Here is a 13,929-nt window from a genome sequence, read left to right on the forward strand (position 1 = left end):
AGAAGGCACGGCCACCAAAGGTTGAGCGATTATAATCAGGGATGCTCAAGAGGGCAGAATTAGAGGAGCGCAGATATCTCTGGGCGGTGGGGGGGGTGGTTGTGGTGCTGAAGGAGATTAGAGATAGGGAGGGGTGAGGCCATGGAGGGATTTGAAAACAAGGATGAGAATTTTGAAATTGAGGCGCTGCTTAACCGGGAGCCAGTGTAGGTCAGCGAGCACAGGGGAGATGGGCAAACAGAACTTGGTGCGAGTTAGGACACAGGCAGCTGAGTTTTGGATGACCTCAAGTTTACGTAGGGTGGAATGTGAAACAGGCAAACAGAAGAAACTTTCTGCCATTATTTTCTGTATTTCTGATGTTACATGTCCAATGCGCTTTGGTACATCTATCACACGTCCCCAGTGTTTTTTTTTTACATCTCATGCATGCTATGGATTTATATGCCTCCTTTACGCTCACTCTTTATCGCCCATTCCTCACCGCCCATTCTCCTGGCTGGTAAAGGCATGTGATGTAGAGAGACTACAGAAATGGAAAGAATACTCTAAATTACAAAAAAATGCTATTTCAAAATCCTAGTATAAACTCTTTTATAATCCCAGCTGTTGTTTGCAAGGTGTTTTAACTTTGCTGTGCTTGAGATAAACTGGATTTGTTTGTTTGCACAGGGCAATGGGGAACTTGCAGCAAGCTCTTGTGTGCTTTGAAAAGAGACTGGTAGTAGCCCATGAACTCGGAGAATCATCCAACAAAGCCCAGGCGTACGGGGAGCTTGGAAGCCTACACAGCCAGCTCGGAAACTACGAACAGGCAATTTCTTGTCTTGAGCGTCAACTAAACATTGCCCGTGAGATGAAGAATCGGATACTGGAGAGTGACGCAGCCTGTGGTCTCGGCGGAGTTTACCAACTGATGGCAGAATATGAAACTTCACTGCAGTACCATCAGCTCGATTTAGAGATTGCGGAGGAAACCAATAACCCGACGTGTCAGGGCCGTGCCTATGGGAACCTGGGATTGACCTACGAATCTTTGGGAAATTATGAGCGAGCTGTAATGTACCAGGAGCAGCACCTGAGTATTGCTGCCCAGATGAATGACTTGGTGGCTAAAACGACTGCATACAGCAGCTTAGGGAGAACACACCATGCCTTACAGAACTACTCGCAGGCAGTCATGTATTTACAGGAAGGTATGTGCACCTCTGCATTAACATACTGTGGTCTCTGCTGTTTCCGTTCTAACATCTCTCTTTCTCCCAAGACATGTGACGTCTGATGCAACACCCATTACGTTTAGCTCTGCCGCCATTGAAGAAACCATACAGAAATCCCTCTTATCTCGACAAGTAGTGACTCATCAACCATAGCGCAGGTCAGGTGCAGCTTTGAGCACTCTCCACACTGGCCCCGAATTTCCTGGAACTTTTTGGCGTAACTACTGCACGAGAGCGCCGTAGTGCCAATTTTGTTTGTGAGGCCATTTGCGCATAACTGATTTATGCCAGTTATACGCAGTATGCGCAACGTTCCTTGATTGTACTGTTTCGGAGATGCTACAACAATAGCTTATATATTTATATAGCGCCTGTAACGTAATAAAACATCATAATACATCCATCAAAACCCTCTGCTTTTCATTTACATAGCTCCGCACCACCATACAAAATGCCAGTCGCGAGAGTTTCCTGCATTTAAACCAGTAATGCATAATTCAGGCTTGTCAACTCACTATTCGGGTCTGCTTGACTTTTCTGGACCCCAGCATCGGTCCTGTCTGGCATCTAGCTCCTCCAGGTTGGCCTGTAGATGATCTTTTGCAAAGGTGCAGGCCCTCCTCTTTCCAGACCTGCTTCTTTCTTCTGCAAACTTCTCTGTGAAAATGGAATTTTTTTGAGACATTGGAAAATATACTGGGGGGAAAATAAATTGAAGAGTTGCAGTCTGACACTCTCAACTGATGAAAAGCCTATTTTTCGCACTTCAATAATACTCCGCCAGAGTTTCCTGGTGTCCCTATTAGTTGCGGTGAATTTCTGCGGTGTTTCATGTGGTGTTTTATCTTTGTTGCTCAGGACTGAGGCTGGCAGAGCAGCTCGGCCGCAGAGAAGATGAGGCTAAAATCCGACATCGACTGGGACTTTCGCTGTGGGTCAGTCGAAACCTCGAAGAGGCACAACACCAGGTAGCCGACAGTCAGAAAATCAAATGCAGCAAAATGCCTTGCAACAAAGATGGGTGGTAACACTTTGGTGGGGGGTCCATTAGGCTGAGTGTTATATTTTCAGCAGTCCCTGCTTACTTTTCATGCTTATGAATTTTTTAGTTTATAAAAAATATATATTCTGGGTAAAATTAGGTCAAAAATTAATGTTTTACATCATTTGGTGAAAATTCAGAAGGGCGAAAAGCAATGCTACAAAAACTCAGCAAATATTTATGCCAAATTATTGTTACCCAGTCACATCTTATGCTCAAGGGGCTTTTAAAAATACATCACAGATTGTATTCTGCTTATTTTATACAAATATTTTTTTACAAAATGAATGGTGCGCTGGAAACGAGACACAGGAAAAAGCACTACAGACTACACCAGGTGCTATCTGCATATGCAGCTGAAAGAGGCATGCAAATCTCATAAAGCTCACAACAAACATAATACCTCAGGAGATTGTACTGATTTACAAATCAGGTGAAAATCAATAGAAACTCGCGAGGAATAATTCTAACATTGTTTTTTAAATCTTATTCGTATTCCAGCGCCGTGTCTTTAGATTCTATTAAATAGTTCCTTTGGCACAGTGCAACCCTAAGTCCAAGAAAGGAAGAACGTTTTTAAGAATAATTCATGATACTCCCCAGTGCTTGTGGTTGTGGGAAACAATCCGACTGTACAAGTTGACAGTTCACAGGATGTGCAGTACTCTGTGGAGGGAATGTGCAGTGCACTATTAATGGAATCCCGCTATTCCACACTCATTGAGCTGCTGGGCAGAGACCTACTACTGCTTTACAGGGAGAAAAGGAAAACATTATGGTGGCTCACTTCGGGTTACACTTTTGCACTTCCAAATAGTCTCTTACAAAGAGGCCTTGGAAGAGTGTGCCTAGGTGCAATGGCAACTGGGGAATTAATGTTAGCATAGGGGAGGCCCAAAAGAGGGAAGAAAGTAATTACCTAAATTATTGGAATTTAGTTGAAGTTTTTTGTGTCTAAATAGTGAAATATGTAACTTTAAGAAAATATTGACACTTTTTTATTCGTTTATGGAATGTGGGCGTTGCTGGCAAGGCCAGCATTTATTGCCCATCCCTAATTGCTCTTGAGAAGTGGTGGTGAGCCGCCTTCTTGAACCGCTGCAGTCCGTGTGGTGAAGGTACTAAAATAAACAGAATACAATCTGTGATGTGTTTTTTAAAATATACAGTAACCGACATGGTGATACAGTGACAGACATGGCGATGTTACAGTAACAGACATGGCGATGTTACAGTAACAGACATGGCGATGTTACAGTAACAGACATGGCGATGTTACAGTAACAGACATGGCGATGTTACAGTAACAGACATGGCGATGTTACAGTAACAGACATGGCGATGTTACAGTAACAGACATGGCGATGTTACAGTAACAGACATGGCGATGTTACAGTAACAGACATGGCGATGTTACAGTAACAGACATGGCGATGTTACAGTAACAGACATGGCGATGTTACAGTAACAGACATGGCGATGTTACAGTAACAGACATGGCGATGTTACAGTAACAGACATGGCGATACTAACATCAGGCATCAGATATCTTGGCTTTGGGACTCCCAGGAGTCACTTTGTGCGCTGCTGAATAAGTTGAGTTTATAATTATTTAGTGAAACAAACGTGCTTGTCTGCTCCACTGAAGGTTGTTCTAGTGCACAAAACACTGCATATGGTGGATTATTTAAAATAGTCATTAAAGTTTTTTTTCCATTTCAGCTTTACAGAGCATCGGCTTTATTTGAACACATCCGCCATGAAGCACAGCATAGCACTGATTATAAACTTTCACTGTTTGACCTCCAGACGTCCTCCTACCAAGCTTTACAGCGTGTTTTGGTCAGCCTGGGTAAGTGGAGTTCCAGACCGGGGCAATAGTCTTTGAGTACAGTCAATTCCTGGTACAGAAACACAAGTTTTTTTTCTTCTTTTATTCTTGGGCAACAGGCGGTAAGAGGGTGGGTAGCTAATCTGTGGCGAAACCTCTGCCCTTGATGCTTTTTGGCCTTGTTGGTTGAGGACAGTGCTGTCTATGAGGAAGCGTTGATCTGCACTCTACAGCACAGCTGAGATTGTGAGCTACGGATCCGGAGATAAATCCACATATTGTCACTCTGTGTCACCACGTGTTGATAAATCCAGTGCAGGGCTCTACTGTGTTATCCTTAGTTCCTGGTCAGGGAACAGTGCGTTTGCGGAGCAGGCTCGAGGGGCCGAATGGCCTGCTCCTGCTCATATCTTCTATGTAAGAGATTTCTGGGGACAAATGCCACTAAAACAGATTATCTGGTCATTCATTTCAATGCTGTTTGTGGGATCTTGCCGTGCGCAAATTGGCTGTCATCGTTGTCTACAAGTGGCAATGACTGCACGTCAAAAAACAATTAATTGACAGTAAAGCACTTTTGGAGGCCCTGAGGTATGTGAAAGGCACTATATAAATGCAAGATCTTTTTTCTTTAATTGGCAATCTCACTCTGATCCAGCTGCTGTGAATAAATGGAAATTGTCACATTGGTGCAGTACAGGATTCTTTTCTGGGGCTTAATTTAAGTACAGGGAGCTTGAATATTTATCTAAAATGCTATACCTGACCTGGGACTTGGTGCTTGATTCTGAAATGGAATGGTTTCAATTCCCTGGCACTATCAGTATCACCTTGATGGCCACATATAGCGCAGGAAATCAACAAATAAAAAGTTGTTTGCAAAATTTCATGTATCTGTTTTTCCAAATGTGAATGGATTGACAGTTTTTAGTTTATCCTGCTGCAGTTTTGTAGATAACAAAAGTAACACAGAAGGTGGCTGTAATTTAAAATGTAAACACCACAATATGTAATCTGGGAATTCAGTTTATAGTAAATTTAGTGGCAAATGTACTTCGTTCTTACAATTTATATTAATTTTATAGAAAGCATTTATGGAGATATTCATGTATATGGAATTGAGTGCATCAGGAATGGTGAAGGTCTTGTTTAACAAGAATTCTTACAGGAGGACACGGGGATAATTTTTAAGTTTTATATTTTTAAGTTCGATGATATATATATATATATTTTTAATAAACAAATTGTGAGACAAGCATCCCACCCTTCCTCACACTTTCTGTTCTCTTATAATCTTGTTGTTAGGTCGTCACGATGAGGCATTGGCAGTAGCAGAGAGGGGAAGAACAAGGGCATTTGCTGATCTCTTGGTAGAACGGCAGACTGGACAGCAAGAGTCTGACCCATTGACTCCAGTCACCATTGACCAGATTCTGGAGGCCATCAATAATCAACGTAGTCTGGTGCTGTACTATTCACAAGCAGCTGGATACCTCTACAGCTGGTTACTAGCGCCAGGAGCAGGTACGGGGATATGTTGATGTCTCGTGAGTGAAATGTAACCCTGATTATTGAATCCACTGATGTCTCTCTTGTAATGTAATATGGACTGTGCCGCATGTGTATTGTAACACTGATTCTGGCACTGGGACATTATCTGGAACAGGGTTTGGCGTGTTCTTTGTACGTTTGTACAAGAGTAGTTATTTTAATTTTAAATCTGTCCCTGCTGACTATTAAAAGATCCAATGACACTATTCGAAGAAGAGCAGGGGAGTTCTCTAGGTGTCCTGGTTAATACATATCTCTCAAGTAACATCACTAAAACAAATTAACTGCCCATTGCTGTTTGTGGGCCCTTGCTGTGCTCCAATTGGCTGTTGTGCTTCCCTATATTACAAGAGCGACGACACTTCAGAAAGTACTTCATTGGTTGTAAAGCTCTTTGGGACGTCCTGAGGTCATGGAAGGCGCTACATGAATGCAAGCATTTTCCTTTCCATTACAAACATATAATCAGATGACAATGGGCTAAAAATTGAGTGGGGCGCTACTTTTAGCACCCCGGAAAAATTAGCGCTCCCCACGCCAGAACTTGAGTGGTTGCGCCCCAAGAGGGAAGCGGGGCGCTACTGGAAGCGCCCCGCATCCCTCTTGGGGCGCTGCGAGTCACTATCGCGGTGCTACGCGCCACAGGGCCATGGTCCTGCAGGCCTTCCTCCCCTTCTTAAGGAGGGGAGGGGTCTTACGCAACGCGACCCGGGGCCCCCGGGGATCGGGAGTGCCGGCAAAAGAGCCCGGCACTCGAGAAGTGCCAGGCTCATGGGACACAGCCGGCACTCCGCGAGGGTTGGGGAGGGCGGGTCAGGAGGCCGGGGACAGCAGCGGAGGCCAGCAACAAAAATGGCCACCCCGCGCCTCGCCTTTAAATTGCGCCTCCCCGGCCACAGGTAGGCCCCCTTGACCCCGTCGGACATAGCAGCCAGCGGTAAGTCGGGGGCGCTCCCGAAGATCGCGGCCGGGGCACTGCGCATGGTGATGATGCAGCGCTGCGGGGCGCTACCAGTTAACACCGCCGCTATCCTCCTGCTTAATTTTGCGCGAGGCGTGGGCAGTGCCGCACCCGGGCGCTAGTTGCTTTGCGCCTCTTAGGCGCTAACGGGATGCGCAAAGCAGCCCAATTTTTCCCCCAATGTGTCAAAACATTTTGCTTTAGCTATGATATAATTTTAACAAAAATGATTGTCCTGGCTCTTTTCCCTCTCTAAACAATAATAAATCATTTTCATGGAGACACCCTTGCTTTAAATCACTGGTAATTTGCTTATTAATATTTACGACACAAATAAGGGGTTTACAGAGATTTTTAAGCACTTAACTTTCAATTCACTTTTTAGTGTCCAATTAACCTCAGTACAGTTACAGGGATGCATTGAGAGGTTTACTTTGTTTGAATGAGGAAAAAAATGCAAATGGGCCAAAGGTGATGCAATTTAAGCTAGAAAGGCAATGGGATACATGAGGATTTTCCATTCACTGTTAGACTATAACATTTCGATAGACAATGCTACACTTCACAGTCAAATGCAGGAAACGAAATCAACTAATTCTGTGATCCATTTCCGATGTGGTGATTAGCTCAGTGGACATTCTGTAACAGATACTGACTTAATTTTTAAGACTCGTTTCAAGAAAGAGTTAACTCTTTATTAAAAGACTTTTGAAGCGAGAGGGTTGCCATCACGATCTCTCTCAAACATTTATTTGTGAAACAATCTTTGACATGGCGAGGGAGGTAACTTTCAAAATAAATGCATTACACAGCTTCAGTGCATTACGTAATGATTGCCGGCAAGCAATGAGCCTCAGATGCGGATGTGTGAGATGGTGTTAGGTGCTACATTATCGCACTTAATCAGAGTGGGGTCTGTGTTGGAAAATTGGTGGCTCAGAATAGGAAGTCTGGCACAATTGTGGGAAATAACAAAAAAATACTTCAAAATAGCCCATAGGCAAGAAACAGCAGGAAAGATGTCCCTATTGATTTTCTTTTATAAAAATCAATAACATTTTTAATGCCTTCGGCCACTTTTTTTGAAGTGGAATTTAACTCTTTGTAAAAGTGTTAAATGTTAACAATTTATTGACCAGCACTAGCAACTCCTACTTCTGACACTGCAGTGCTGAATAGCAAATTGAATCTTGTGCTCCAATTGTCTGAGAATCAGTTGGCTTCTGTGTTGTGATGGGTATTCAAATGGCTTAGTCTGGCAGAATTTTTGTCATCCAGAGTGAAATAAGTTACCAGAAAAAAGCACTCAAGATGACAGTATGAATGTGCTTAAGAGACAATTAGATGGGTTTCTGGAGAGAGAAGGGATTAAGACACTTGGCGGGGTAGAATTTCCACAGGGGTTCTTCGGATCACCATCTGAATAACTTTGGCAGAAGACCGGTTAAAACCCTGGAGAAATGGCGTAATTGGCTGTTTTCTGCCAGTTCGCTGGGAATTTCTGCCGACATTACGTTGGCAGATCGGAGGACCCCTGTGGAAATTCTATCCCATGGTGAGAAGACAGGTGGGGATGGTAAATCTCGGACAATAGGGACAGGCTTGTTCCTGAAATGTTCTTGTGTTTTTATATGTAAAGGAATATGCACCAGTCATGCAGTTACTGCAGGTGAATTGCCCCACTTTTTCCTCGCTGCCTACTGAACATCTATTGCCCCAGGACTAGTCACATGGTACCAAAGGGGCGAATTGCCGTGTTTTGCCCAGCAGGAACTGTACATTTGGCCGTATCTGTTGCACTGGAATGCAGAGGGGTGGGTGGAGGCAGCACAGAATGATGTGGCTCACAGTGTAGCAGTGCAGACGCTGATTCAGTATAAATGTGGTTGCTGCTCCTACCCACTGGAGACTGCAGAGGTCTGAGCACTTCATTCCTGTTCTAATGAGAAAATAAGTTCGGCAACATTCTTCATAAGATGTGGGAATCCGTTCTGCTCTAAGACTTCACACTAGAAACTGTTTTGCAGCAGACAATGAGCTGACTTATGTAAAACAACTGTGCAGAGTTTCAGAATTTAATTGATTCATTGAAGGGAAAATTGTAGTAATTATAGCCTCTTATAATCTGATTAATTTTGTGTTTGCAAAACTCAACCAAAATCAAAGCGATTCATTAAAATTCCCTTTGCACTGAAACATGCCTCCTGTAAGTGGTTCTGTTTCCGATTTTAAAAAAAACTTGCATTTATATAGTGCCTTTTACATCCACCTTAGAGAGCAGATGGGGCCTCAGTTTAACATCTCATCTGAAAGATGGCACCTCTGGCAGTGCAGCGCTCCCTCAGTGACAGCCTAGATTTTTGTGTTCAAGTCTCTGGAGTGGGACTTGAACCCACAACCTCCTGATTCAGAGGCGAGGGTGCAACCAACTGAGCCACGGTTGTCACCACCCAGCAATAGTTCTGCAGAATTTGATAGAAACCACTCCTTCTGAATGTTTATATGCTATTTTATATATTTTTTCCTGTGCCATTTGCCGGGGCCTCTGCCAGTGTTGGCCTGTGAACAGCCAGGTGTTTGAGAGCAGCCCCAGGGCGGGATTGATACGACATCCAATTTTCCCTCTTTCCCTCGGTGTGAGGCTGGCAGCCACTGCTCAGTGGTTCCATCTGTTGGCCCAACTGAGACTGGAGGTTTACAACAGTGACAGGCTGCACTGCACTGCCTGGTTCAAACCTTTTAATGGAAATACGTCTGCTAAAGCAGGCAAAGTGTCCATTCTATCCAATCCCTATTATCAAGGTTACTCCCCTCCCTGTGAACCCAATTAAAATCCAGCTCTGATTGATGAGATGAAAGCCTCCTCTATGTGCTGGTTGTAAGGGTTCAATGTGAAATGAGTTTGAGTGGACTCAACCCAGTGCCTAGTATAAAAACAGAAAATGTTGGAAATACTCAGCAAGTCAGGCAGCATCTGTAGAGAGAGAAATAGAGTTAACGTTTCAGGTCGATGACCCTTTGTCAGACGAAAGGTCATCGACCTGAAACGTTAACTCTGTTTCTCTCTCTGCAGATGATGCCTGACCGGCTGAGTGTTTCCAGCATTTTCTGTTTTTATTTCAGATTTCCAGCATCCGCAGTATTTTGCTCCAGTACCTGGTAATATGGCCCACAGCATGAAACTGCCCCTAGTTTAGCACCAATTGGCCACAGAATTCCACATTGTTTTTGGCGTTTAAGTCGGAAAATTGAATTGGGGCGCAAACCGTTTATGCCGGTTTTCTGCAGGAAAAATGAAGTGCATAAATTCCCACCTCTTGAGCCCTCATGCACTTAATCAATGTATATTAAAATGAGGGCCACTGGTGGTGCAGCCCCGAATTCCCTATATTTACGCTGGCAATGCACAAGGGGTTGGTTAGAATGAGAAGTATACGGCACAGCTGTTTTCAGGATCAGCTGAGACTAGCTGAAGTAAGGAGTTTTTGAGCCTGATGACTGCAGAAAGTTTGAATTACTGCAGTTGGGAACAACCTTTTGGAGCAATTTATTTTTTTGGCATTGAGCCTAGACAGTCTTGAACTTGCTTCTGACTGCCTGTGGGATTGGGAGACTACTGCGAGATTTTGATCCCTCCTCCTCCATCCCCCACACACATATACAGTGAGAGCCTCTCGGGAGCAGGTACGGCATTCCCTATGGGCATATCTTTGTCGGCCATTATCATGGAGGAAGAGGTGCAAGAGAGGATGGAAAAAGGAGAGTGTGGCAGCATTTAATCAGGGTAAACCTCAGATGATATTGCTCCTCTCAAAGAATACACCTAACAGAGGTTCTATGAAGACCTTGGGGAGCAGATGTGGAGCAGAGTGTACTTACCAAAAAGGCAATAGTGCAAGTGTGCCAACTACTACATAAGCTCCTGCAGCCACAGTAATATGACCACAGTGTACTGTCTGTAAGATGATGACCACATTCAACTTTATGGAACAGTCTCATTTCAGGCAGCCACGAGGAATCTGTGCCATATCAGCCAGAGTGCCATTCACACATATATGCATCAGGTGACTGACACTTTTCAGGAGAGCTGGGGAATTCACCTGGTTTAGAAAAACAGAAGTGATATAGGGCCAGCCAGTTTAATGTGGTTACTGGTTTTCACAATGTTCAGAATGCAATAGACGGCACCCATGTTGATCTGAAAGCTCCAACTGCAGAAACCGCTTCCACTCCCTGAATGTCTAGATTGTGTGTGACAGCATGTAAAGAACCGTTCACGTCAGTGTGAAATTTGTTGGAAGTTGCCCTTACGCATTCATCTGTCAGAATTTGGCCCTCCCTGAGCTCTTCAGGGCATAAAATCATGTCTAGAGTTGGCCTTTTGGTGACTAGGCATACCCTGCTCACATGGATAATGACCACAGTATGAGTTTCATAAGCAGCAGCAGAGGAGCGCTACAGTGAAGCACATGCCTCTGCTAGCATGGTCATGAGATGATTGACATAAGAAAACTACTAGGCACTTGGTCTAAGCATTAAACAAAGCTTTAATCAACTGTTTTACAACATGGAGGTCTAGTTGTGTCCTTCACTAGTTCCTGTTAAGAATGTCTTGCACAAGCTGGGCCCGTGCCCGAGTATTTATACTCTCCCTGGACAGCGTCACCCGCAGGCCGCTCAGTATTATTCCATAAGTCTTTCTTTCATGAATGACAAGATTCATGTCAATGATCATCAGGGTCTTAAAGGGGTATTTTTGCTGCCTTGACAGGCCAGAAGAAGCTCCGCAATATGTTGAAGCTCTTGTGTTCCACATAGCTGTCGCCTGCTGTGCTCTGCCCAACTTTGTATTCCATGGACATTCCTGGGGAGATGGCCCTAGCTGCTTTCAAGGCAGAAGTTCATGGAGAAAAGCATTATGATGACGGTCGCACCAAGAACTCTTCAGTGACTGCTGCAAGAGCAACAGAGCACAAGTGACCTTTGAAATCTTCTCTTCCGTTTAACGCTATATCTTTTGTCACCGATACCTTAATTCCTCCTTTGCCTCGCACTACAATTGTTTGTTCTTCTTTGTTTCTCTTTGCAATGCCTTTGCCCCTTCTTCAGCTGTCTGTACCCGATCATCCAGTGGAAGTCATTTCTGGAAAGTGAGACCGAATCACTCATGCGCAATCTCGCGCAGCTACCCGAGAGTTAACTCAGTTAGCCAAACGGTTTCCTACTTTCCTACTATGCTGCAATCTTTAAATAGGCTTTGCTTTTCAAAGGCTGCACTCTAATTTCCAAGCATCCCCAGCGCAGTATTATATGGGATTTTTTGCTGGAGCACCAACCCAGCAAATTTTGGCAGATTCAGCTCTGCAGAGGTTTGGCAGTGAAAATCGCAACTCATTGGCACGAATCCAGTGCAAATTGCCACGTGGCATTTTGGGGCCATTAACACTAAATTGGCAATCTCACTCAAAGAGACCACAGGAGGCTGGTGTTGAAGTTGGTCCTTTCTGCATTATATGCTTTGTTGTGTTTTATTCCAAATACCCCATCAGGCAATGGAAATTATGTTTGGAACATTTGATTGGGTCGCATAAACACAGGTTTTCATGCAAGTCCTCTCCTGTTACAATAGTTTGAGAATTTGAATTCCGTTTATAAAAAAAAAAAAAAATCTGGAAATAAAAATGTTAGTATCAGTAAAAGTGACCATGAAGATATTGGAAATAACAACAGAAAATGCTGGAAAAACTCAGCAGGCCAGGGCAGCATCCGTGGAGAGAGAAACAGAGTTAACGTTTCAGGTTGAGACCCTTTCGTCAGACGAAAGGTTCTCGATCTGAAACGTTAACTCTGTTTCTCTCTCCACGGATGCTGCCCTGGCCTACTGAGTTTTTCCAGCGTTTTCTGTTGTTATTTCGGATTTCCAGCATCCGCAGTATTTTGTTATCGAAGCTATTGGATTCTTGTAAAAACCCAACTGGTTCACTGACGTCCTTTAGGGAAGGAAACCTGCCGTCCTTACCCTGCCTGGCCCATATGTGACTCCAGACCCCTCATAGAATCATTGAATAGTGCAGCACAGAAGGAGGCCATTCGGCCCACCGGGTCTGCGCCGGCTCTTTCGAAGAGCAATCCAGTTAGGCCCCCGCCCCCCCCCGCTCTTACCCCATATCCCCGCAATTATTTCTCCTTCAAGTATTTGTTTGACTCATAACTGCCCTCTGAAGTGGCTCAGTAAGCCACTCAGTTATATCAGAAATGGGCAATAAATTCAGGAAGAGACGCCCACCTCCCGAGAATGAATACAAAAATACTGCTGCAGTGTTGGGAGTGTGCTGTTCTGAGGTTGGAGGTGCTGGACATTGTTAAGGTAGAAGAGTCTTTACCCTAGCACCGTGTTATTGTTCTGTATTTGTACTATTGTAACCTGAGAGGGCTGGGTCAAAATCTCTGTGTAAAGCTGGACTACCCAATGAAATGCGTCAACCAAAACTGTCAGGTGCCCAGTATTTTTAGCCATTAATCAACAACTGCTTTTTCTGCCCAGTTTTCAATGATCAAAATTACCAACCACAATTGAAACTGGATTGTCCAGTTTAAAACCAAAGGGGATTGCTCTTCTATCACAGCCAGGGATGTGGGCAATGTGAAAAATATCTCCTTTGGCGATTTAATTGGATACAGAGTACAGGTTCTGTTTGCACGGGGGCTCCTGATTCCAAGGTTCCTTCTTTGGAAGAGATCTTGATGGTGAGGTGCCTTCTTTTGAAGGGGACTTTATAGTGATATTTGGTTCTTTTATAGATACAGTATCTTGTTGGTGAGATCCCTGTAAATAAATCAGATGTGTGTGAAATAATGTCAGTCATGTCGATTTTTTAAAAATTAGCAGCAGTATGGCTACTTGACCGAAACAAAAAAGTAAATGTAACCATCAAGTGTTGAAGTTTACTGAATATTGGCTTGAAGGAGTCTGAGGCTACATGCTATTGGCAGTGTAATTAATGATTCCCGCTTTCTGATACCTGCAGTAATATTCCACATGTCTTCCTCTCTATCTGTCTTCTTGTAGGAATATTAAAGTTTCACGAGTGCTATTTGGGTGATGGTCTGGCAGAAAACAGCAATGATTTTAATGAAACCAGCAGCATCAACCTGCAGACATCCAGTTTCTCGACTCTCGAGCAGTATGTGACCAATGTTCGAGAAGCACTTGGCGTTGACTCCTACTATACCAGGTAAAGTTTGCATTTCTTTGAAGGGTTATTATTGATTTTGATATCCTCTCTCTCTTTAAAATGTCATTCCTGCTTTGCTTCTTAGAGAG

General features: G+C 43.9%; 1 protein-coding gene across 5 annotated transcripts in view; it reads left to right on the top strand.

Moving 5' to 3' along the window:
• ttc28 (tetratricopeptide repeat domain 28) overlaps nucleotides 1–13,929 on the top strand; it is an 859,201-nt gene that overhangs the window by 646,874 nt on the left and 198,398 nt on the right. For all 5 annotated transcript variants that reach the window (XM_085961472.1, XM_085961475.1, XM_085961474.1 and 2 more), the window contains 5 exons: nucleotides 673–1,196; nucleotides 2,079–2,188; nucleotides 3,985–4,114; nucleotides 5,399–5,617; nucleotides 13,675–13,840. In XM_085961472.1, coding sequence (XP_085817598.1) covers nucleotides 673–1,196; nucleotides 2,079–2,188; nucleotides 3,985–4,114; nucleotides 5,399–5,617; nucleotides 13,675–13,840 — 1,149 coding nt within the window. The remainder of the gene's footprint in view (nucleotides 1–672; nucleotides 1,197–2,078; nucleotides 2,189–3,984; nucleotides 4,115–5,398; nucleotides 5,618–13,674; nucleotides 13,841–13,929) is intronic.

Source organism: Somniosus microcephalus, chromosome 19 (genome assembly GCF_052327205.1).
Source record: "Somniosus microcephalus isolate GS21.2 chromosome 19, FLI_Smic_1.0, whole genome shotgun sequence".
In the NCBI taxonomy this organism is placed as follows: Eukaryota; Metazoa; Chordata; class Chondrichthyes; order Squaliformes; family Somniosidae; genus Somniosus; species Somniosus microcephalus.